This window comes from Trichomycterus rosablanca, chromosome 5, assembly GCF_030014385.1.
Source record: "Trichomycterus rosablanca isolate fTriRos1 chromosome 5, fTriRos1.hap1, whole genome shotgun sequence".
NCBI lineage: Eukaryota > Metazoa > Chordata > Actinopteri > Siluriformes > Trichomycteridae > Trichomycterus > Trichomycterus rosablanca.
The window spans coordinates 16,101,062-16,125,566 of record NC_085992.1 but is presented as its reverse complement, the minus strand read 5'-3'; the positions used below and the strand labels follow the sequence as shown (position 1 = coordinate 16,125,566).

The following is a 24,505-nucleotide window of genomic DNA, read 5'->3' as shown; positions in this document are numbered from 1 at the left end:
CAAAGTGCCCATGCTAACCCCTGTCTATTGCTGAAAGCACCTACAATGAACATGTGGGCATTTAAACTGGAGATTGGAGCAAATGAAGAAAGTTGCCAGGGCAGATACATCCAATTTTAGTGTAGATCATGTGCATTATGTTGGCAGCACTGTACCTACTTTCAAGCAAGGTGGTGGTAGTATTATTGTTTGGGGCAAAAATAGATGGAATAATGAAAATGAGTTACCATAATTTGTTGAATCCTGGATAAAATTAGGGGTTTACTGTATTATTAAGGTAGTATTATTGTCTGGGGCTGTTTTGCTAGCAAATGTAGATGGAACAATGAAAAAGAATGACCATCATTTATTGAATGCTGGATTAAATTAAGGGTTTATTGTATTATTAAGGTAGTATTATTGTCTGGGGCTGTTTTGCTAGCAAAGGTAGATGGAATAATGAAAAGGAATTACCATAATTCATTGAATTCTGGATTAAATTAAGGGTTTATTGTATTATTAAGGTATTGTTATTGTCTGGGGCTGTTTTGCTAGCAAAGGAAGATGGAATAATGAAAAAGAATTACCATAATTTATTGAATCCTGGATTAAATTAAGGGTTTATTGTATTATTAAGGTAGTATTATTGTCTGGGGCTGTTTTCCTAGCAAAAAGAGATGGAATAATGAAAAAGAATTACCATCATTTATTGAATCCTGGATTAAATTAAGGGTTTATTGTATTATTAAGGTAGTATTATTATTTGGGGCTGTTTAACTAGCAAAAGTAGATGGAATAATGAAAAAAAGTTACCATAATTTATTGAATCCTGGATTAAATTAGGGGCTTAAAATGTAAAATGCACAAATAAGGGTATCACCAGGACAATGACCTACAGCAATTATCGAAATTGGTTTTTAAGGGTCTGCAACTTGTCAGACTAAAATTTGTAGTAGTTTTTCTGAAGTCTTGACCTCAAACTCGAGTCTCTGCCAGAAAACCAACAAGTTTGGTTAAAGTCTAGTAATTCTGCTGAATAGGTCAAAGATCCAACCAGAGTTACAGTGGAAGACAGATGGCCGTCAAAAGCATATGATTAAGATGAAAAGCAGATGAAGATATTCAGAAAAACCTGCTTTTTGGAGATAAACACTTTGAATCCTGGAAATGAAGATAGAGAAACATACTTTAGAGTAGGCTAGCACTCTAAGGGTTAAGACCTTTTAGAAGTTCTGTTCTTCTTGAAGGAATGCATACTGATGTTTACTGTACAAATGTCCATTAAACAAATCCCCCAGAATTAAACTGACCTTTTTCTCAGTGTCTCATGGTATTAACGAGGCTTTAGAACCGTGATGAAGAATGTGTGGAGTGAGATATGTGCATGTGCTCTTCAGCAGTGGTGTGAATTTTATAACATTTTAAGCCCTTTGAGCGCAATAGGGTAAGACCACGTTTAGGAGGGTAATTTATATTTTACATATTCTTTATTTTAAATCACACATGTTGAATATAGTGCAATTTTTGTTGACTTTTGATCTATAACAGAAATTTTCAACAGATTTTTGACTGAACTATTGCTTTAATCTACTGTAACACATACCTGTGTACCTGTATACGATTACACACTTGTAGCCTAAAGGTTAAGGTATAGGACTAGTAATCGTAAAGTCACTGGTTTGAGCCCCACCTTTGCTAGGTTGCTACTGTTGGGCCCTTAAGCAAGACCCTTAACCCTTAATTGATTAGACAGCATACTGTCACAGTACTGTAATTCGCTTTGGATAAAAGCATCTGCTAAATGCCAAAAATGTAAAATGTAGACCAAAATTTAGGACTTAATGTAATGTACATTTCAGGGCAGTTGTAGCCTAACAGTGAACATACTGGACTAGTAATCGAAATGTCGCTGGTTCAAGCCCCATTAGTGCCAGGTTGCCACTGTTGGGCCCTTGAGCAAGGCCCTAAACCTTCAATTGCTTAGACAATATACTGTCACAGTATTGTAATTCACCTTGAATAAAACATCTGCTAAATGCCACAAATGTAAAATGTAGACCAAAATTTAGGACTTAATGTAATGTACATTTCAGGGAGTTGTAGCCTAGTGGTTAAGGTACTGGACTAGTAATTGAAATGTCGCTGGTTCAAGCCCCATTAGTGCCAGGTCGCCACTGTTGGGCCCTTTTGCAAGGCCCTTAACCCTCAATTGCTTAGACAATATACTGTCACAGTACTGTAAGTCGCTTTGAATAGAGCTGTCTGCTAAATGCCAAAAATGTAAATGTAAATATGTAGATCAATTGTTTTAATGACTTCACAAAAAACAATTTAATTTCTTTGTAAGGTCTAGCATTTTGGTAGAGACCGTCCACAAAATAAAAGTCAGGGAGCTAATTAAAAAGAAGGACAGATCTATATGAAGGATACTAGGTTACCTTTAAGACACTAAATCACAAATCTAAGAGCTTACTACATTTCACAATACAGAGGGGTTATAATATGAAATTACAATCACACTACCTAGATCAGGCCGCTTATCTAAATTTAGTCAAAATGTAGAAGTCAGTGACTGTGACTGAAGGCTGCATATACAGATTAGTGTATTCAGGGCTTAAATAGGTCAATTTAAATAAAGACCTGCACTCATTTGGAGCTCCAGTGGCGCAATCGGTTAGCGCACGGTACTTATACAGCAGTACAAAGCAGAGCAATGCCGAGGTTGTGAGTTCGAGCCTCACCTGGAGCATACATTTCTGCAATTTCCTTTGGGATCAATAAAGTGTTATCATTTGAAAGAAGGCCTTAAGAAGCACACTGACCAAGAACAACACAACTGATATTTTGTCCACACTGAGATGCTACCCCTCCATTTCGGAGATTCAGGTTCAGGTCTTACCTGTGTCACTGGCAGAATAGGTGTGAAACAAGAAAGGCTGCATCGAGGATCACAAATAAAATAAATCAATAAATTAGGTCATGATTTTAAATCTCAGTTGTGCAACAACTTGGCTAGGCAGACATCAGACAGAACAGACACAACTGTCCATGTCCAAAGTAGAGAGGGGATTCTTCTTGTTGCTACTTCAAAATGCAACCTCCATGTCTGGGTTAGGGCCAGCACAAGCATATGGAATAGCATGACTTTCTTTGTGAGATCAACCAGCAACTGTACGTGTTGAAGGGGTGGGTGCTAGGTTGCAGCTCTCCTCGGGCAGTGAATTGCAAAAAATGCAATACAAATTATGAATAGGCTAAATTGGGCAAAATTAGGAGAGAATGCCCAAAAATAATAATCCAGTCAGTTATTCCTGTCTTCTAGCAAAAACGAAACACACTTGGGTCTGGAAATGTCTTTTACTTGGCCTTGAATTTCTCTGCTCCGAACTCTGGCCAGCTCTCCAGCTTACCCTTTTGCAAACACTCTATTAAGTTAGTGTCTTAATGTACAGAGCTCTCTCTGTTTCTGGTTTGTGTGTGTATGTGTGTGTGTTTACTTGGCCAGTTCGTTTTCCAGCAGCTTGGCCACAGGTGCCGTGCAGTGAACAGATCTAATGGTCATGGCTGGTTGATTGCAGGGCATAAAGGTCTCTGTACAACAATTTCATTAGAAGATTCCTTTGCTAGCGCTAGAGCTGGAAATTTTTGCACTGCCAGCACTACATGAATTGCTAATCCTGGTAATAGGAGTCTATTTAATATAAACAGGGGTTAATTAAAGTATGCTAGTATTCAATTTGGAAACACCTTGCGTATCAGAAATCAGAAAAAGTTGGGACAGCATGGAAAATGCAAATAATATAAAACACAGAGTTTCTTACATTTACTTTGACTTTTATTTGATTGCAGACAGGATGAACCTGAGATATTTCATGTTTTATCTCATCAACTTCATTTCATTTATTAATAAACATCCATTCCTGTATTTTAAACCTACAACACATTCCAAAAAAAGTTGGGACAGTAAAGCATTTACCACTTTGTAATGTTGCCATTCCTTTTCACCACACTTAAAAGACGTTTTGGCACCGAGGATACCAAGTGATTTAGTGTTTCAGCTTTTATTTTGTCCCATTCTTCCTGCAAACACGTCTTAAGATGTGCAACAGTACGGGGTCATCGTTGTCACATTTTCCATCTTAAAATTCTCCACACATTCTCTATTGGTTACAGGTCAGGACTGCAGGCAGGCCAGTCCAGTACCCGTACCCTCTTCTTCCGCAGCCATGCCTTTGTAATGTGTGCAGCATGTGGTTGATCTCAATGTACTTTTCTGCATTAATGCTGCCATCACAAAAGTGTAAATGACCTTTGCCAAGGGCACTGACACAGCCCCATACCATGACAGACCCTGGCTTTTGGACTTGTCTGGATGGTCCTTTTCGTCTTTGGTCCGGAGCACACAGCGTCCATTTTTTCCAAAAAATGACCTGGAATGCCGATTCATCTGACCCCAATACACGTTTTCACTGTGTGATGGTCCATCCTAGATTCCTCAGAGCCCAGAGAAGTTGACGCCGCTTCTGGACATGGTTAACATAAGGCTTCTTTTTTGTAAAGTTTTAAGTGGCATTTTTGCATGTAACTCTGTATTGTAGTGCTTGACAATGGTTTGCCAAAGTAATCCCTCACCCATGTGGTTATATCAGCTATTGTTGAGTGGCGGTTCTTGATGCAGTGCCGTCTGAGGGATCGAAGATCACAGGCGTTCAGCTTAAGCTTGTGCCCTTGGCTTTTATGCACTTAAATTCCTCCTGTTTTCTTAAATCGTTTAATGATATTATGCACTGTAGAGGGCGAGATATGCAAATCCCTTCCAATCTTTCTTTGCGGTACATTGTTTTTAAATATTTCAATTATTTTCTGACACATTTGTTGACAAACTGGAGACCTCTGATCATCTTTGCTCATCAAAGACTCAGCCTTTCTTGGATGCTGCTTTTGTACCAAACCATGATTACAATCAGCTGTTAACATCACCTGTTTGGAATCACATCGTTATTTAGTGTTTTTACCTCAATACTAGCCCTAAATTGCCCCCGTACCAACTTTTTTTGGAATGTGTTGCAGGCCTGAAATGCAGGAATATATTAACAAATGAAATGAAGTTGAGCAGACAAAATATGAAATATTTTGGGTTCATCCTGTCTGCAATCAAATAAAAGGAACACTGCATTTTTATTTTATTAGCATTTTCCATACTGTCCCAACTTTGTCTGATTTGGGGTTGTACTAGTACTAGTAGTTCAAGCCAGGCGACTGTGACGGCCATTGTCCTGTTGGAAGGTCCAATGATGTTTGAGCTTCAGCTTACTCACATAAGGCATGACGTTTTCTCCTAGGATTTCCTGAACATTGAAAACTAAATGTGTTTTTGTGGATCTGGCTCTTGGACTACAGTTATGCTGGAACAGGAAAATACCTTTATTTAACTCTTTCCACAAAGTTTGGAAGCCTGATTTTGTACACCTGGTATGTTGGTGTGACTGAAACACTTGAACTCAACAATTTAAAGGAGTGTCCAGATCCAGATTTGGCAAAATATTATGTTTTTAGAAAATAAGAGTCACAGTTTCCCTTGGTCTTGGGTCAGTGCTTTGGGAGAGTGAGCTTTGTTAGTACATCAAGACATTCTTCATTACACAACCTGACAGACCCAAAATCCAGTCTTTTCTCTCTGCCCATGATTCACACAGCAGTCTGCCTCATTTGACTGGAAGTTTTGTTTCAGTTTGATGGTTATAAATGTGCTCCTCACAGCAGAGTACTGTGTATGTGAGTGTACGTATCGCTGGAGGAATGGTGATGAGAGCTTTACGGGGTGAAGAACGGAGATCGAGGCAGTTGTGTTGAAAGCATGGCTGCACTGTGTGGACGGGGTATTTGCAAAATTCTGTCCTTGGAGGGACGAAAAACAGACCTGTGGAAGAAAGCTTTCAATTCTGCATTTCATTCATTCTGACCACTTGCTCAGTTTTACTCCAAACATTTTGTAGATCCTAATTTCATTCTTTTAAAGAACACGGTTCAGTTAAAAAAAGTTCTAAGAGTAAATAACTGGAAAAGAGCCACCTTCAGCATCAGCGACTGCAACTAAATGCTTTCTGTCATTTGACGTTAGCAGTTCTTTTTTACATATTTGACCACATCAGACACAAGGATGAATTGCTCATTTTAGTTCTTGCCCCAACTTCTCCTCAGCTTAGAAACAAGCTGGGATATGCGGAATAAACATTTCATTGTTCTGTATTTGTTAATTTGCATACATGATTATTCAAGAATCTCCAAACCTTTGATGCTGTTTCTTTACAGCTAGTGTAGTTACTTTTAGCTGCATAACCTGCATAACCTAATTTGGCCTTACCATGGTTCATAGATGATCTTACATTCCACTCACAAATTTCAACTAGAATTTGTCTTTCTCTCAATAACGATTAGTTGACCAGTTCCTGATGAAGCAAAGATCCCTTACTCGGGTGCTCAGGTGGCACAGTGGTAAAACACACTAGCACACCAGAGCTGACATCTCGAACTTTTAGTTCAAATCCCAGCTCTGCTACCGGCAGGCTGGGCTCCAAAGCAAACAATGATTGGCCCCTGCTTTGGGGTGAGATATAATATAAATCAGTGTGTGACTCATGGGGGATGTAGCCTAGCGGTTAAAATACTGGACTAGTAAGCAGATGGTCCCTGGTTCAAACCCCACAACTGCCAGGTTGCCACTGTTGGGCCCTTGAGCAAGGCCCATAACCCTCAACTGCTTAGACTGTAAGTTGCTTTGGATAAAAATTATTGCTAAATGCTGAAAATTTATTGGACCCTCAAACTTTAGACGTCAGTACATATTTAATTAAAACCAGACTTTGTAAAATGGAAATAAATAATAACCTTCATCTTATTATTTCATCTTCCATCCATTTTACTTGGTGAGAGTCACTATGGCAGCAAACTGAGCATCTCAGCCCAGAATTCTTTTCCAAGGGGATCTGCAGTCATTTTTAAGCAAACCGTAAGACATGATATCTCCAGCAGTTCTGGCCCCATGGTCAACTTAATTCAACTGGATTCTCTTTATTCACAGGAGAAGTGACTTATTTAAGAAGGAAGGAACCTTATTTTTCCCATGACCATATATTTTCAGTTATTACTCAGATCTCATGACCTTAGCTGAGGTTAGGGCCATGAACTGACTGGTTCACAAAAAGCATTTGTTCTCGGTTCATGCATCAGAAAATGGTAAAGCGATTGCGATCCGACCTGGTGGTCAATTTACCAATCCTTTTATATGCCACTTGTGAATGAGATCCCAAAGTACTTTTGGTCTTTCTCTTGGAACAGGTTCATTATTATTATTGTACCTGGAGGGAGAAATCTACTTCTTTTTGAGAGAGAATCAGCTGCTTCTCACTCAGCTATAATGTGAAAATGGCAAAAAAAAAGACCCACATTGACAAAACTTGAGCCTATAGCTGATGTTAATACCTAAGACACTTGAGCTGTCTGGCAAATTCCCATCCGTGTTGAAATAATGACCTAAAAAAATGCACATTAGATTCTAAAGTATTCTAGTACCCAGTCTGCAGATTGGCCGCAGATGGACTTTTATTTAGAAGACCAAACATGGTCTACAATAAATCGATCACCATGCTAATAATAAAGACATGATCTTATATTCAGTAAAGCCAGTTATTTTTGATTTAGTCAGTTCAAAGACTACAGTTAAACTACAGAAGAATTGGCAGCTTTTTTTCATGACAGATCTAAGCTTAGATATGTGGATTTTTGTCCCTGGAAATTTATGGCCCACAGTTCACTGTTGCCCGTACCATAAATCCCTGGTGATTTGAAAGATGCTTTTCATTGTGTAGGAGTGCCTAGATGTTTTTCAAAGCAGAGAACCAAGACTGCAATGCAGACTCCTACATGAACAGGTCGGCAAGATCTTTTATTGGATCTTACTTTTTGAAAAGCTTCAGCTTCATGAAGGCGTGCATCATCCTTGCTACAAGAGCAACTTAGTTGTTTTCTTAGGTAGTTTACTTTTGCCTCCTCCACATCTCCACGAGGGTTTTAGGGATGTATGTTTACTGCAGACTCGGCTTGACACACCTGTTGGAGCGGTCTGTACCATGCAATTATCTTAGCATAAGAGAATCTGTAGCCTAGGGGGGTAGTCGTAAACACTCCAGCTTTCACCCTCGACAGACACAAGCACTCGGTGGTATGTGAAGCCTGAGGTAGGGAGGGAAAGAGTGATGAATGTATTGACGGATGGAGGTGATGCTGTAGGCAAAGAGGAAAACCCTGAGGAGGAATCCACCTCTGCTCACTTCTTCATAGAAAACACCTTTGGCCTCCTCAGTATTAAAATGATTCAACTCTGTTACTATTATTAGGATTATTGCACTTGAGGTGTCTTCAACTTCAGGTTGTATAATAAATGTTTCCTTGGCAAAGCAGAGATTTATTGAACTCTGCATGCTTTGGTAGACTTACCACCTCCACATGGAGCTGCATTAGCACAAACTTATTGCTTCACATCAGAGAAAGCTAGCAACAAGACTTACAAAGGTTTCATGACAGGACCATCCAGATATCGATTAGAAAAAAACAAAAAAGAACTAAACTGAGAGCTAACAGAGCTGGCAAACTAAATATATTACAGCGGTACCTTGAAACTCAACGTCAATTGGTTCTGGGAGTGGCGTTGAGTTTAAAAGACATTGAGTTTTAAGGTATTTTTTGTTAATGCGTGTTAATGCGTTCCATGGTCCCGTCAAACTGCACATATTTTGGGCTAATGTAAAATAATGGGGTTGTTTTTGACACTCATACACTGAAAATAACACAAATATAATATAGAAAACACTGAAATACAATTAAAAACAGTTTAAAATAATCAAAAATACAATAAAACCTGCACTTTACCTTCTTAATTAGTGGAGAGAACAAATAGCAGAAATAAGCGTTTTAGACTCAGACTTTAGAAAAGCTGATTCTTACAATTTCTCAGAACCCCGAGCTGTAACACAAGTTTAAAAGTGAAACAGGAGAAAAATCTAGCTAAACACAGATACATGTGGAGCGTTCAGATTGAATTTGATGGTTATTCCACACAAATTCAGATCTGTCTCATGTTCGCATGACGTTTTATCGCACTGCTTAAGTCGAGCACTGAGCAAAGCAGCAGTTGCACACATGTTGACTTTAAGGGAAACGTTGAGTTTAAGGGTACAAATTTCTCGACGAAGGGCTTTGAGTTTCAAAAATTTTGAGTTTAGGGGACATTGAGTTATAAGGTACTACTGTAAGCTAAATCTTTTGGTCAAAACTAAGTACAATTTGAAAACTGTCACCTTAAACTGAGCTAGCTAACTAAATGTAGGTAGCTACATTTTGTGATAAAAATGAAGTACAGTTAAACCTGTCAGCTTAAACTGGGCTAGCTACCTAAATCAAATCTGTTAATTGTGGCAAAATCTATTGAAATGTACAGAACCAAGATCTACCACTGGCATATCACTTATTTGGGATTGAGATTGGTCGAATGCTAACTAAGTGTTTTTTCCTAATTCAACACAAAATGCCACTTTTAATGACTACTGAAGTCTCAGAATTGTTTGATACCTTCATGACAAGCATCTTTAGTACTTAGTAGAGCATCCTTTTTCTGTTCTGACCAGCTGCAAACATGATGCAGAGCCAAACACCAGCTTGTATCAGCATTCCTGATGAACCTTAGCCCATTTCTCATGGGCAATGGCGTCCAGTTCACTAATATTTATAGATTTCTGAGCTGCAACCTCCTTTAAATCTCATGTCAGGCGACTGTGATGGCCACTCCAGAGTCTTTTCTGAATCCAAGTCTTGGTGGATTTTGATGTATGCTTGGGATCATTGTCCTGTTGGAAGGTCCAGTGATGCCCAAGCCTTAGCTTCCTTACAGAGGACATTACATTTTCTCCTAGGATTTCCTGAAACTAAATTGAATCCATCTTTCCCTCCACATGAGGAAGAAAAGCAGCCCTAGACCATCACATTGTCAATGCTGTGCTTCACTGTAGGCAGGAATCTTTTCAGTGTATGCTTAATTCTTACTTGCTGATCCATAGACCTGAAAAGTTCCAGTATTGTTTCATAGCTTAACTGAACAGAATCCCAAAACGTGTGACTTATTTAAATGGTTTTTAGCATATTTGAGCTGACTTTTCTTGTTGGGCCAGTGGAAGAGAGGTCTTGAAGTCCAATCATGGAGACATTCTGACACAATTCTGACATGCTAACCTGTTTCCTGTAATTGTAAACTCCTGCAGGTGATTGACACGTCTCATATTTCATTCTTATAATTGAAAGGTCTGGCCTTTATGGCTAGCCCTGAACTATTTCTCCTCCTCTCCATCCTGTGTTTTTGTTGTTAAATTTACTCAACGTCTGTTATTTTTACACCCTCACAAAGTTTATGGGCCACCCTAGAACCCTGTGTATATAATATGAATGGCCGTCCTGACACGATGGCTCTTCTCAGCCTTCTTCTATGTTTAAAGTTCTTAAATTATTGTTCACTACATCAGAGCATCTTTGCTTGTTTTTCAGGATGCCCCGGAGCCAAGAAGAACGAATTTCTGACAAGCGTCTTGGATGCACTTTCTACGGACATGGTGCATGCTGTGACGGATCCAGCTGCAGCTGGCAGGTAAGCAAACACCTGTACACTTGATGGAGAAATCTTTGTGAGGTACTTAAAGGGGGACTGTACTGAGTGCAGCAATATACTATTACACAAACTGGGGAGGCCTGTGGAGACACAACACTGGCTAGCAACTACAAAGAATTATACTGGTTTAGTGACATCTTAGAGTTCCTTGCTGCTCCAAATGTATTTGCACAATATTGGGTGTGTAAATGGGTTCTACTCAAACCACCAGTCATGAATCTTTGTTTTACCAGGTATACCTGCCTGGAGATAGGCAGGGGGCACAGGTTCCAGAATCATTCCCACCTGCTATGCCATTATGACCTGCAGGGAGCATGGGTCCTTTTTTATGTTTAAATTTTTTTTTATTAGGCAGTCTCAAGGTATTACTATTAGTTTGTCTCCTTGTTGCTGACTGGTATTGTGCTGTATGGTGTTTATGCTTTTTCAACAACTGCAATCTCTGCGAGAACTGTACTTTTGTTCCCGCTGGTACACATGCCAGCATTCTTTGATCTTGTAAAATGTTTCTACAGTAAATAAGCAGTTTTTCAATAACTTTAAATTCAGGAATAGACAGTTATTCTTGACCAGAGTGCATAACATTCTGAAATTAGATTAGTAACCTTTCCTTGGGTGTATCTGAAAACCTAGTGAGCAACCTTGCTGACTACCTAGGCAGAGAGGATTCTAATAAGACATTGAACTAACAAGGCAGGTTATTTAGACACACTACTTAGACAGCGATTACGGCAATTGTGTCACCACAGTGTTCACTTACTAAGCTAACACAGTAGGCCATTCAAACCAATGCATTTTAAGGTATCTAAGAATTTAGACAGCCTTCTTCACAGGAGTGTTCATAGGATGACATAAAATGCTGTCTATATAGAGAGCTCACTAGGTTTTCAGACAGACCCACTTGTCACAGTACACTGTCTGGTGGAATCATTATATCATAGCATGAGAACTTGTCTGAGGTGGTTCATTCTTTCCAAAAATAACATTTAATTTCGGTAACAGGAAACATTATCCAAAGGAAAACCTACTAGACCACCTCAACCACAAAGCTCATGATCAAAACAGATGTATTTATTAGAATCATTCACAGCTTGGCATCATTCTTTAGACAACAAAGAACATCACAGAACCTCGCTAGAAAACCCAAAATGTTGTCTTATTGGTCACACACTTTACATCTAAACCACATTACAGAACCTTTCAAACCACTAAACAAACCAATGACATACTCTGATCATATGCAGGAATTCAGACAGTTCTTCAACTAAAGAAAATTTCAGATTCATTCAGATTCATTCCACGATGAACATTATTGAAGCTAACTGAAGGTTTTTTTGTGCAGAATGCCAGAGCCAGACCCCAACCACACGCTGGAAGAGAGAGTTGTGCACTGGTACTTCAGTCAGCTGGATAAAAACTCAAATGGTGACATCGGCAAAAAAGAGATCAAGCCTTTCAAACGCTTGCTGAGGAAGAAATCTAAACCGAAGAAGTGCGTGAAGAAGTTTGTGGAGTACTGCGACATCAGCAATGACAAGGCCCTCTCTCTGCAAGAGCTGATAGGCTGTCTCGGGGTCATAAAGGAAGATGGTAGGTTGGAATTTAACCTGTGGACGGCAGGGTTATAGTTAAACTGCAAACACTGCTGTCTATTTTATCAGCTCCACTTACCATATAGAAGCACTTTGTAGTTCTACAATTACTGGCTGTAGTCCATCTGTTTCTCTACATACCTTTTTAACCTGCTTTCACCCTGTTTTTCGATGGTCAGGACCCCCACAGGACCACTACAGAGTAGGTATTATTTGGGTGGTGGTCATTATCAGCACTGCAGTGACACTGACATAGTGGTGTGTTATTGTGTGTTGTGCTGGTATGAATGGATAAGACACAGCAGCGCTGCTTGAGTTTTTAAACACCTCACTGTCACTGCTGGACTGAGAATAATCCACCAACCAAAAACATCCAGCCAACAGTGCCCTGTTGGCAGCGTCCTGTGACCACTGATGAAGGTCTAGAAGATGACCAACTCAAACAGCAGCAATAAATGAGCGATCGTCTCTGATTTTACATCTACAAGGTGGACCAACTCGGTAGGAGTGTCTAATAGAGTGGACAGTGAGTGGACACGGTATTTAAAAACTCCAGCAGTGCTGCTGTGTCTAATCCACTCATACCAGCACAACACACACTAACACAACACCACCATGTCAGTGTCACTGCAGTGCTGAGAATGATCCACCACCCAAGTAATACCTGCTCTTTAGTTGTCCTGTGGGGGTCCTGACCATTGAAGAACAGGGTGAAAGCACAAAAAAAGTATGTAGAAAAATAGATGGACTACAGTCAGTAATTGTAGAACCATAAAGTGCTTCTATATGGTAAGTGGAGCTGATAAAATGGACAGTGAGTGTAGAAACAAGGAGGTGGTTTAAATGTTATGGCTGATTGGTGTATATGTACTGTACATACATTTACTGGGTGCCTGGGTGATGCAGTGGTAACTTATGCTAGCCAACTACCTCTTGGATCCAGGGTTCGTACCTGCCACAATGCATTTAAGTAATTGCATTGAGTGTGTTTCTCAGGATTGTTGGTTCAGCTAATAGCAGTTGGTGATTGGTTGTAAAACATTCTGATTGTTCTCTCCTCAGGGCCTAAAACAGGAGAAGGCACAAACAACAGTAAACTGGTGAGTAAATTGCTCTTTTTTCTTGTTCACCACATGCAGTAATACCCCCTCATTAGCAGATTCTCCTAATGATTAAGTTCAGGTGTTTCAGACCCAGCATTGCTAACAGACTGTTTACAATCAGTGATATAAAACCCACTTTATTTGACTGATCCAGGATGACCGTCCTGGGCATAAGGAGAGGTCCATAAAGACTAATTTGGTTTGGCAAATTTAGAATGGAGGAACTACAGTGGCTTGTATAAACCACTGATCTCAACAAAATTGAGATAAATCCTTTCTTGTTCCAGCATGACTTTGCCCCCCCTTGTGCTTTGCCCGGTTTGATGAGTTTGGAGTGAAGGAACTTCCAGGTAACCTGCAAGCCAGATATTAACGTCCAGCATTAGTGCCTGAATTGGAACATACAATTTTGAGTTTAGAGTGGGGGCTGTTACATATGGGTTTGGAATGCAGAGATGGGGACTCGACTCGGACTCGTTTCAAATGACTCAGACTCGACTCGTGATTTGCAAAAAATGACTTGTATACAACAAAAGTCAGCATGTGTTAACATTAGTTACGTGTGACAATTTTATATATATATATATATATATATATATATATATATATATATATATATATATATATATATATATATATATATATATATATACATATATATGATCCAACATCATTCCGATCGTGTAATTTTGGGTAACAGTGGGTAAATGTTCCAGCCAGCTTCCGGCGTAGTGATGAAGCATCTCTCCCTACTCCCTTCTTTGGATTGGAATCTCACTTTAAATGGTGGAATACCCTACTTAGGAACAACTGCTGTGAATGAAACAGATTTAGTGCTAATGGTTGAAAGACCGCTTTCTAAAACCAATCAGACCACCTTCTCTTGACTCGGACTCTAGCCTAAAGACTTGTGACTTAACTCGGACTTGTATTTTGTGACTTGTGAACATCTCTGTAGGAATGTGATGTCCAACAATTAGTGGTCAGTTGTCCACACCCGTTTAGCCTCAGCTGTAAATGACTTGAATGTCTGTTTCTTTGCTGACAAAGGAAAAATATTAACTATTATTTTTTTAATTAATTTTCTCTCATTAGAACCCGGCAAAGAAGCAAGGCTGAGTTTGATGCTCCACGTCTTGTTGCGATCCCTCCCAATTCAAATGGTGATGGACACCCATAGTATTTGCACTTTGTACTTTAAAAACAATGTAAATTCACTTTGTAGAAAGAGGAAGGTATTTAAACAGACTGCTGAACATGTGAATGACATTAGTTAGCTTTTTTATTTGTAACGTCCTTTAATACTTTAACACATACAATGTATGTGTCCTTTGTAAGTCTGCTTTTTGGAGTTGTTGCTGTTGTATTAGGCTACATGTCACCTTTTGTTGACACGTCATGTTGTATAATTCTTATTTGTTTTAAGTTTTTTTTTATGTATCTTGTGCCAGATTCATGCCAGATTTATGAATAGCTAGCTAAAGGAGACATAGACACTTATGGTTTGGTTGCATTTTGGCATTCATACCCACTTATCAGTACAACTGCTTTTGCTTTAACAGCTTTGTGTTGAGTAGAGAAAATAAATCTTTCATCTTTTTACATTTGATGTTTTCTACCAGTACACTGTATATATCGGGTAGTATGTGAAATGTATGTGCCTGTAATAAAGACTCTTTTCTTAACTGAATTCCATTTCGTTTTGCTGTGTCTCATTATGACAGCTAGATAGATAGCTTAACAATGGTTGTTAGACAGGTTAACTGAGGTTTCAGGCGATTGCACTGAAGATCATGTCAAGGATCAAAGGTCAGGTATCCTGAATGGCCTGTAGGGCATTTAGAGACTAAATAGTTTGTTTAGAATTGGCTAATTGTACAACCCCAAATCAGAAAAAGTTGGAACAGCATGCAAATAATAAAAAAAAACACTTCATTGCAGACAGGATGAACCTGAGATCTTTCATGTTTTGTCTGGTCAACTTCATTTCATTTATTAATAAACATCCATTCCTGCATTTCAGGCCTGCAACACATTCCAAAAAAAAATTGGGACAGTAAAGCATTTACCACTTTGTAATGTTGCCATTCCTTTTCACCACACTTAAAAGACGTTTTGGCACCGATGATACCAAGTGATTTAGTGTTTCAGCTTTTATTTTGTCCCATTCTTCCTGCAAACACGTCTTAAAATGTGCAACAGTACGGGGTCATTGTTGTTGCATTTTTCGTTTCAAAATTCTCCACACATTCTCTATTGGGGACAGGTCAGGACTGCAGGCAGGCCAGTCCAGTACCCGTACCCTCTTCTTCCACAGCCATGCGTTTGTAATGTGTGCAGCATGTGGTTTTGTGCAGCATGACGTCGTGAAGGCAGCATATGTTGCTCTAAGATCTCAATGTACTTTTCTGCATTAATGCTGCCATCACAGAAGTGTAAATGACCTTTGCCAAGGGCACTGACACAGCCCCATACCATGACAGACCCTGGCTTTTAGACTTGTTGCTGATAATTGGTCTGGATGGTCCTTTTTGTCTTTGGTCCGGAGCAAACAAGAGTTTTTTTCAAAAAAGACCCGGAATGCTGATTCATCTGACCACAATACATGTTTCCACTGTGTGATGGTCCATCTCAGAGGCATCCAAGCTGAGAAAACTTAACCCTGCTTCTGGACAAAGGGCCCCCTACCCTTTACACACTGAAATTCCTTTAGAATCCTTGAATTGTTTAATCATATTGTGCACTGTAGATGGAGAGATTTCTTTCTTTGAGAAACAATTGTTTTTAATTATTTATATATTTGTTGATAATAAAGACTTCTATAAACAAATAAAATAAAGTTGACCAAAAATTTTATTATAAGTTGGAGTTGCAGCAAACTTATGCCTAGTTCACACTACATGATTTTTGCCCTGATTTTCGCTCCCCGACTGGTCGGCGCTAGATTTGCCAGCTCGGGAGCAATTCTGCGTTCGCTCGGCGAATCGCTATGTGTGAACTACTCAACAACTTAATCCTAGCGGCTCATGACTGAAGATAAATATCTAGTGCTATGTCAAACAGCCACTGAGAACGCAAGATACAGTGTGAGGGGAAACGCAGGGGAGGAGTTGTAAAAAGGTTGGATAGGGGCGTAATATAGTTTATATCAGAATACATCAGCGCACACTCAAGTTTTACAGTATTTCTGACCTTATCGTTCTCTACAAAACAGAACACCAACGTTGCATTGCAAAAAATATTTATTAACCTCCAACTCACTATAGAATAATCCATGCTGGCCACGTAGCCAAATCCACTTAGATTCATTTATTTTTCCTACTTGCTTTTACGCTGCACATCAGCGCACAGACTTTGATCGCTTGATCTTGTGATAGATCATGTAGCGTGAAACCCCCTATCGCCGATCAGTCGTGTAATGTGAAAGCCACACCGACTTGAAAGACTCCCGATTACAAGAGATCCAGTTGTGTACTGTGAACTGTACAGCGACCTGACGACTTGGAAAGTCGTGTAGTGTGACTTGGCATTAGCAAGGATATTTCATAAAATGTTTAATACTGGCTTTTGATGTCATATTTGATATCTGCACATTTGTCTTGGTTTCCAAGATCTAAGAGATTTCTTAAATCTTAAATCGAAGAATTTGTTATGATGATATCTTAATTGTCATGATGGTGCGATCTCTAAATCCATTGAGGACAATTCTTAAACTATTGATCCAGAGTTTTGTTACTTGCCCTTTAATATCTAATCATGATAGTTACCTGTTACCTGTTTGCCTGTGACTTACCAACACAGGTGATTTTAATCATTCATTTGTCCCATTCCTCTGTCTGGGGCATGTTGGAGGAATTTGCTAGGTAGAAGTTGACTAGGTTCCACACAAAAAATCTCTTCTTTGTGCTAATTTGAAATACCCATAAAAGACGGCATTCAAACCATGGAGAAAGAGAGTGGAATGAAGGCTGAGATGGTGGAGGTTAAAAGAAGAAGACTGTGGTGTGAATTCAGAGAAGAGATGAGACAGCTGCTGTGGTGGTGAAAGGGAGCTGAATAACTGGGCAATGACCACAAAATTGGTGAGCTGGTCAGCAAGCAAGGTACTTTCTGTGACATCTGGACAAATGAAGGAAGAAAAAAAGATTAGTGGTGAAATGAGAAGGTGCAGCAAAGTTTAAGAAGAGAGAGATTGGCAAAAAAGAACTGTGATCCCCAGAGAGATTAAGAGAGTAGACGGGAGTAAAAGGAGACGTGTGGTAAGACAAGGAGAGAAACGGCAAAGAAAAATGTGTATGGCAAGCTGTATGAGAAGTTGGACACTAGGAAAGGGAATAAAGAACTTGTACCTATTGGCCAGACAAAGGGAAGGATAATCAGCAGGTTAGAATGATAAAGGATGCAGATGGGAATGTGCTGACAAATGAGGAGTGCGTCCTGAGAAGGTGGAAAGATTATTTTAAGGAGCTGTTAAATAAAGAAAATGAGAGAGAGAAAAGGTTGTAGACATAGTGAGTTAGGAAGTGCCAAGGTTCAGCAAGGAAGAAGTGAGGGCAGCTTTAAAGAAACTGAAGAGTGGAAAGGCAGTTGGCCCAGATGACATGAAGATCCATGGAGGCAGGGAAATGTTGAGAAGAGATGACAGTGGAGTTCTAACTAGATTGTTTAAATGGAGAAGAAGCATAATGGTTCAGATTTGCTGCAGCAAATACAGAGACACAAAGCTGATCAGTCACAGCATGAAGAACTGGGAAAGAGTAGTGGAAGTTAGAAAGGCTAAAAAGGGCCAAAAGGAGGTGTAGATCTAGAGAAAGCTTATGATAGAGTGTTGAAAGAAGAGCTATGGTATTGTCTGATGACATCAGGAGTGGCAGAGAGATGGTGGTGGTGAAGGTGTTGCAAGATATATATAAGGACAGTGTGACAGCGGTAAGATGTGCAGTGGGGATAACCGACAGGTTTAAACTGGAAGTAAAACCACACTTCTTTCTTGTGTGCAATGGTCATAGACAGGCTAAGGCATGGGTTTAAATAACTTATTATGTTTAATCTAGTTTCACTGACTATTAAACGTAAAAATTTGAGTATGGGTATCCATTTTTAAGCTAATTACATTTATAAAAACTGTGAGTAACTGGTCAAACCATTACAGATGTGTACAGTACTGAATGTTATAGAAAGTTAAGAATAAATTGCTGCATAGGTAGAAAAATATTTTTTTTTTATATGCGGTGCAGCGGTAAAACACATGCTAGAACACCAGAGCTGGGATCTCGGATACATCGTATCGAGTCTCAGCTCTGCCTGCCGGCTGGGCTGAGCAGCCACATGAACAACGATTGGCCTGTTGTTCATACAGGGGTGGGATGTTAAGCTCTCTCATAACTAATGCAACTATGACCTCTGCTGGCTGATTGACGGCGCCTGCACAGAGACGGGGAAAAGAGTGCGTTGATCAGGGTGTGTCTCTCTGTACACAGGTCTGATCCGCATTGCACTTGTCAAAGTGTAGGTGACAAAATGCATACAGTTGCTGCCTATGTGTTGGAAGGGGCATGGGTTAGCTTTGTTCTCCTCAATCAGAGCAGGGCTCGACATTGATGGAGAGGAAGCATGACTCAATCGGGCAATTGGACAAGCTGAGAAAAAGACAATATATATACAGTGTATCACAAAAGTGAGTACACCCCTCACATTTCTGCAAATATTTTATTATATCTTTTCATGGGACAACACTATAGACATGAAACTTGGATATAACTTAGAGTAGTCAGTGTACAACTTGTATAGCAGTGTAGATTTACTGTCTTCTGAAAATAACTCAACACACAGCCATTAATGTCTAAATGGCTGGCAACATAAGTGAGTACACCCCACAGTGAACATGTCCAAATTGTGCCCAAAGTGTCAATATTTTCTGTGACCACCATTATTATCCAGCACTGCCTTAACCCTCCTGGGCATGGAATTCACCAGAGCTGCACAGGTTGCTACTGGAATCCTCTTCCACTCCTCCATGATGACATCACGGAGCTGGTGGATGTTAGACACCTTGAACTCCTCCACCTTCCACTTGAGGATGCGCCACAGGTGCTCAATTGGGTTTAGTCCATCACCTTTACCTTCAGCTTCCTCAGCAAGGCAGTTGTCATCTTGGAGGTTGTGTTTGGGGTCGTTATCCTGTTGGAAAACTGCCATGAGGCCCAGTTTTCGAAGGGAGGGGATCATGCTCTGTTTCAGAATGTCACAGTACATGTTGGAATTCATGTTTCCCTCAATGAACTGCAGCTCCCCAGTGCCAGCAACACTCATGCAGCCCAACACCATGATGCTACCACCACCATGCTTGACTGTAGGCAAGATACAGTTGTCTTGGTACTTCTCACCAGGGCGCCGCCACACATGCTGGACACCATCTGAGCCAAACAAGTTTATCTTGGTCTCGTCAGACCACAGGGCATTCCAGTAATCCATGTTCTTGGACTGCTTGTCTTCAGCAAACTGTTTGCAGGCTTTCTTGTGCGTCAGCTTCCTTCTGGGATGACAACCATGCAGACCGAGTTGATGCAGTGAGCGGCGTATGGTCTGAGCACTGACAGGCTGACCTCCCACGTCTTCAACCTCTGCAGCAATGCTGGCAGCACTCATGTGTCTATTTTTTAAAGCCAACCTCTGGATATGACGCCGAACACGTGGACTCAACTTCTTTGGTCGACCCTGCGAAGCCTGTTCCGAGTGGAACCTGTCCTGGAAAACCGCTGTATGACCTTGGCCACCATGCTGTAGCTCAGTTTCAGGGTGTTAGCAATCTTCTTATAGCCCAGGCCATCTTTGTGGAGAGCAACAATTCTATTTCTCACATCCTCAGAGAGTTCTTTGCCATGAGGTGCCATGTTGAATATCCAGTGGCCAGTATGAGAGAATTGTACCCAAAACACCAAATTTAACAGCCCTGATCCCCATTTACACCTGGGACCTTGACACATGACACCAGGGAGGGACAACGACACATTTGGGCACAATTTGGACATGTTCACTGTGGGGTGTACTCACTTATGTTGCCAGCTATTTAGACATTAACGGCTGTGTGTTGAGTTATTTTCAGAAGACAGTAAATCTACACTGCTATACAAGCTGTACACTGACTACTCTAAGTTATATCCAAGTTTCATGTCTATAGTGTTGTCCCATGAAAAGATATAATGAAATATTTGCAGAAATGTGAGGGGTGTACTCACTTTTGTGATACACTGTATATATATATATATATATATATATATATATATATATATATATATATATATATATATATATACACACACAGTGGGGTCAAAAAGTATTTAGTCAGCCACTGATTGTGCAAGTTCTTCTACTTAGAAAGATGAGTGAGGTCTGTCATTTTCATCATAGGTACACTTCAACTATGAGAGACAAAATGAGAAAAAAAAATCCAGGAAATCACATTGTAGCATTTTTAAAGAATTTATTCGTAAATTATGGTGGAAAATAAGTATTTGGTCAATAACAAACAAGCAAGATTTCTGGCTCTCACAGACCTGTAACTTCTTCTTTAAGAAGCTCTTCTATCCTCCACTCGTTACCTGTATTAATGGCACCTGTTTGACCTCGTTATCTGTATAAAAGACACCTGTCCACAGCCTCAAACAGTCAGACTCCAAACTCAACCATGGGCAAGACCAAAGAGCTGTTGAAGGACACCAGGAAGAAAACTGTAGACCTGCACCAGGCTGGGAAGAGTGAATCTACAATAGGCAAGCAGGTTGGTGTGAATAAATCAACTGTGGGAACAATTGTAAGAAAATGGAAGACATACAAGACCATTGATAATCTCCCTTGGGGTCAAGATCTCATCCCGTGGGGTCAAAATGATCATGAGAACGGTGAGCAAAAATCCCAGAACTACACGGAGGGACCTGATGAATGACCTGCAGAGAGCTGGGACCAAAGTAACAAAGGCTACCATCAGTAACACACTACGCCGAGAGGGACTCAAATCCTGCAGTGCCAGGCGTGTCCCCCTGCTTAAGCCAGTGCATGTCCAGGCCCGTCTGAAGTTTGCCAGAGAGCATATGGATGATCCAGAAGAGGATTGGGAGAATATCATGTGGTCATTTTTACTTTTTGGTAAAAACTCAACTCGTCGTGTTTGGAGGAAGAAGAAAAACCCAAGAACACCATACCTACTGTGAAGCATGGGGGTGGAAACATCATGCTTTGGGGCTGTTTTTCTGCAAAGGGGACAGGACGACTGATTCGTGTTAAGGGAAGAATGGACGGGGCCATGTATCGTGAGATTTTAAGCCAAAACCTCCTTCCATCAGTGAGAGCATTGAAGATGGAACGTGGCTGGGTCTTCCAGCATGACAATGATCCCAAACACACCGCTCGGGCAACGAAGGAGTGGCTCCGTAAAAAGCATTTCAAGGTCCTGGAGTGGCCTAGCCAGTCTCCAGACCGCAACCCCATAGAAAAGTTGTGGAGTCCGTGTTGCCCAGCGACAGCCCCAAAACATCACTGCTCTAGAGGAGATCTGCATGGAGGAATGGGCCAAAATACCAGCTACAGTGTGTGCAAACCTGGTGAAGACTTACAGGAAACGTTTGACCTCTGTCATTGCCAACAAAGGTTATGTTACAAAGTATTGAGTTGAACTTTTGTTATTGACCAAATACTTATTTTCCACCATAATAAATTCTTTAAAAATCCTGCAATGTGATTTCCTGGATTTTTTTTTTCTCATTTTGTCTTTCATAGTTGAAGTGTACCTTTGATGAAAATTACAGACCTCTCTCATCTTTCTAAGTAGGAGAACTTGCACAATCAGTGGCTGACTAAATACTTTTTGGCTCCACTGTATATATACTGTATATATTAGGGCTGTCGAAGTTAACGCGATAATAACGCATTAACGCAATCTCAATTTAACGCGATAAAAAAAAATTGTGCCGTTAACGCAAATTCTAGTTCATGTTGAGACTTGACTGGTAGAACCAACGTTTTAATGTCGGACTTGCCACCGTTGTTCATTTGCGGTTTGTTAAAATAATATAACTGAGCGTCGTAGGGATGCACTTGCATAATAAAGAAATAAATACACGGTATATTCACAAGTTGTCGGGAGCAAAACACTTTATTAACTTAATCTGTTACGGCACTGAATACCGGAGTCAAGCACGCTAGTCCATGAACTATGGAAGCCCCAAAAGGGTCAAAACACTCTCACTTCGTGTAGAAACGTCCACTTTTCACATTTCACTTAAAAAACCTTGTTTTCTATAACATTTACACAGATTTTATTTAATGTGATTAATCGCGATTAACTATATGAAATTCTGAGATTAATCGCGATTAAAATTTTTAATCGTTTGACAGCCCTAGTATATATACATCTACATGGTAGATCACTGAACAATTATTTAATTTCCAGGCACTGACTTCTGCAGTTTTACTGGTTTACAAAGCAAAAGAAAGGTCTGTCATCAAGTCAAGTCAAGCCAAATTCATTTGTGTAGTGCTTTTTACAATGGACATTGTCTAGTAGCAAAAACCCTTGATGAGCCATGGGCAACAATGGCAAAGAGAAACTCTAAACATTACAAGGAAGAAACCTTGAGAGGAACCAGACTCAATGAGACTTTTATCATCTTTGGGTGGCCTAGAGGAGATGTTAGTTTATTAGAGTTTGATTGAATAGACTAAATATGTATAAATACAAGGGTTATTCAAAAAGTTTCTGCACTTTTTTACAAATTCAATTTAGTAAGAACTTCAAAAACAAATGACATAACTTTTCTACATATGATGCACCTTATGATGCATTTTCCCAGCGTCATACCAACTTTTTAATGGCATCAGCAAAAAAGTATTATTTTGGTTGAGCGTGTAGCCACTGATGCACTGCTGCTTTCACATCATCATCACATGAAAATCTTCATCCCCTTAAAGCTTCTTTGAGCGTCCAAAAAGGTGGAAATCAGATGGCGCTAAATCCGGACTATAAGCTCTATCTCAATCTCTCAGACACGACCAATTACTACTCCTCTCACCCTCACCGTTTCCAACCAAAGTATAAAAGTGCGGAAACTTTTTGAAGATCCCTTGTACAATTACTTCTAACAAAATTCATAGCAAGTGAATGTAGATTCTTGACACATCTGGCAGTCAAGCACATACAAAAACATTAATAGTAAGATGTCAACAGCGCAGAGTATAGCATGAGACACCCCCCAATTAAAGCCTGAGTAAATAAGTATGTTTGTATCTGGTCTTGAAGACTTGAAGATTGACAGTTTGAATCGCTGAGTTTGAATAAACAAATTTTGTTGGGTTTAGCCAATGTATATGACTCTGTGTCATCTGTATAACCTAATGGTAGCATGTAGAATGAAAATAATAGAGGTCCCAGCACTGACCCCTGTGGAACACCAATTTTGTAGTTTTTGAGCATTTATTATTTACATGAACAAATTTGTAACGGTCAGCAAGATAGGATTTAAACCAAGTGTGCCAGTCCTTAATCATCTACTGTATTTTTAGCCTATCCAGTAAAATATTATGATCTACAATATCAAACATTGCACTGAGATCTAACAGAATAAGAAAGTACGTTGTTGATCACTTGAAGGAAAACATAGAGCTTCTAGCTCTATTACAATAAATTGTATAGCTTGCTCACCTGTGGACAGTGTCACCTATGTTCCAGCAGCTTGGTTTAGAATTTCATCTGGGTGCAGCCCTATTTATATTACAGAACAGTCACCAGCTTTTGTCAGTCCTAATCACTATCAAGACATTTTGACTGTAGTTTCACAAATGTAATGACATCATAAATCTCTGGACACCTCTAAATGAATAATCTCAATTTTCAAGTGCAAGATATGGCCAAATGGACACACCATTCAAATATCATAGGTACAGTATTAATACGGAGTTACACCCCCTTACCCTTGTTTGCTGCTATAATAGCTGTACTGTTTTTTAAGGGCTTTGAAATCTTTTAAAACAAGGTCAAACACTAATGCTGGACAAGATGTTCCAGTTCGTTCCAAAGATGAGGTCAGGACTGTGCAGGCTACTGTAGTTCAAACTATTTCTTT

General features: G+C 39.8%; 1 protein-coding gene and 1 non-coding gene across 2 annotated transcripts in view; both read left to right on the top strand.

Annotated features, from left to right (window-relative positions):
• The window catches only part of smoc2 (SPARC related modular calcium binding 2), a 79,250-nt gene extending 64,196 nt beyond the window's left edge, over nt 1–15,054 (top strand). The window contains exons 10-13 of the mRNA XM_062995434.1: nt 10,573–10,672; nt 12,036–12,283; nt 13,348–13,385; nt 14,484–15,054. Of these exons, the coding sequence (XP_062851504.1) occupies nt 10,573–10,672; nt 12,036–12,283; nt 13,348–13,385; nt 14,484–14,507 (410 nt within the window). The 3' untranslated portion in view covers nt 14,508–15,054. The remainder of the gene's footprint in view (nt 1–10,572; nt 10,673–12,035; nt 12,284–13,347; nt 13,386–14,483) is intronic.
• trnai-uau (transfer RNA isoleucine (anticodon UAU)) lies at nt 2,635–2,728 on the top strand. Its single transcript has 2 exons — nt 2,635–2,672; nt 2,693–2,728. It is a non-coding gene; the product is annotated as a tRNA-Ile (tRNA).
• Nucleotides 15,055–24,505: the final 9,451 nt, after the last annotated feature.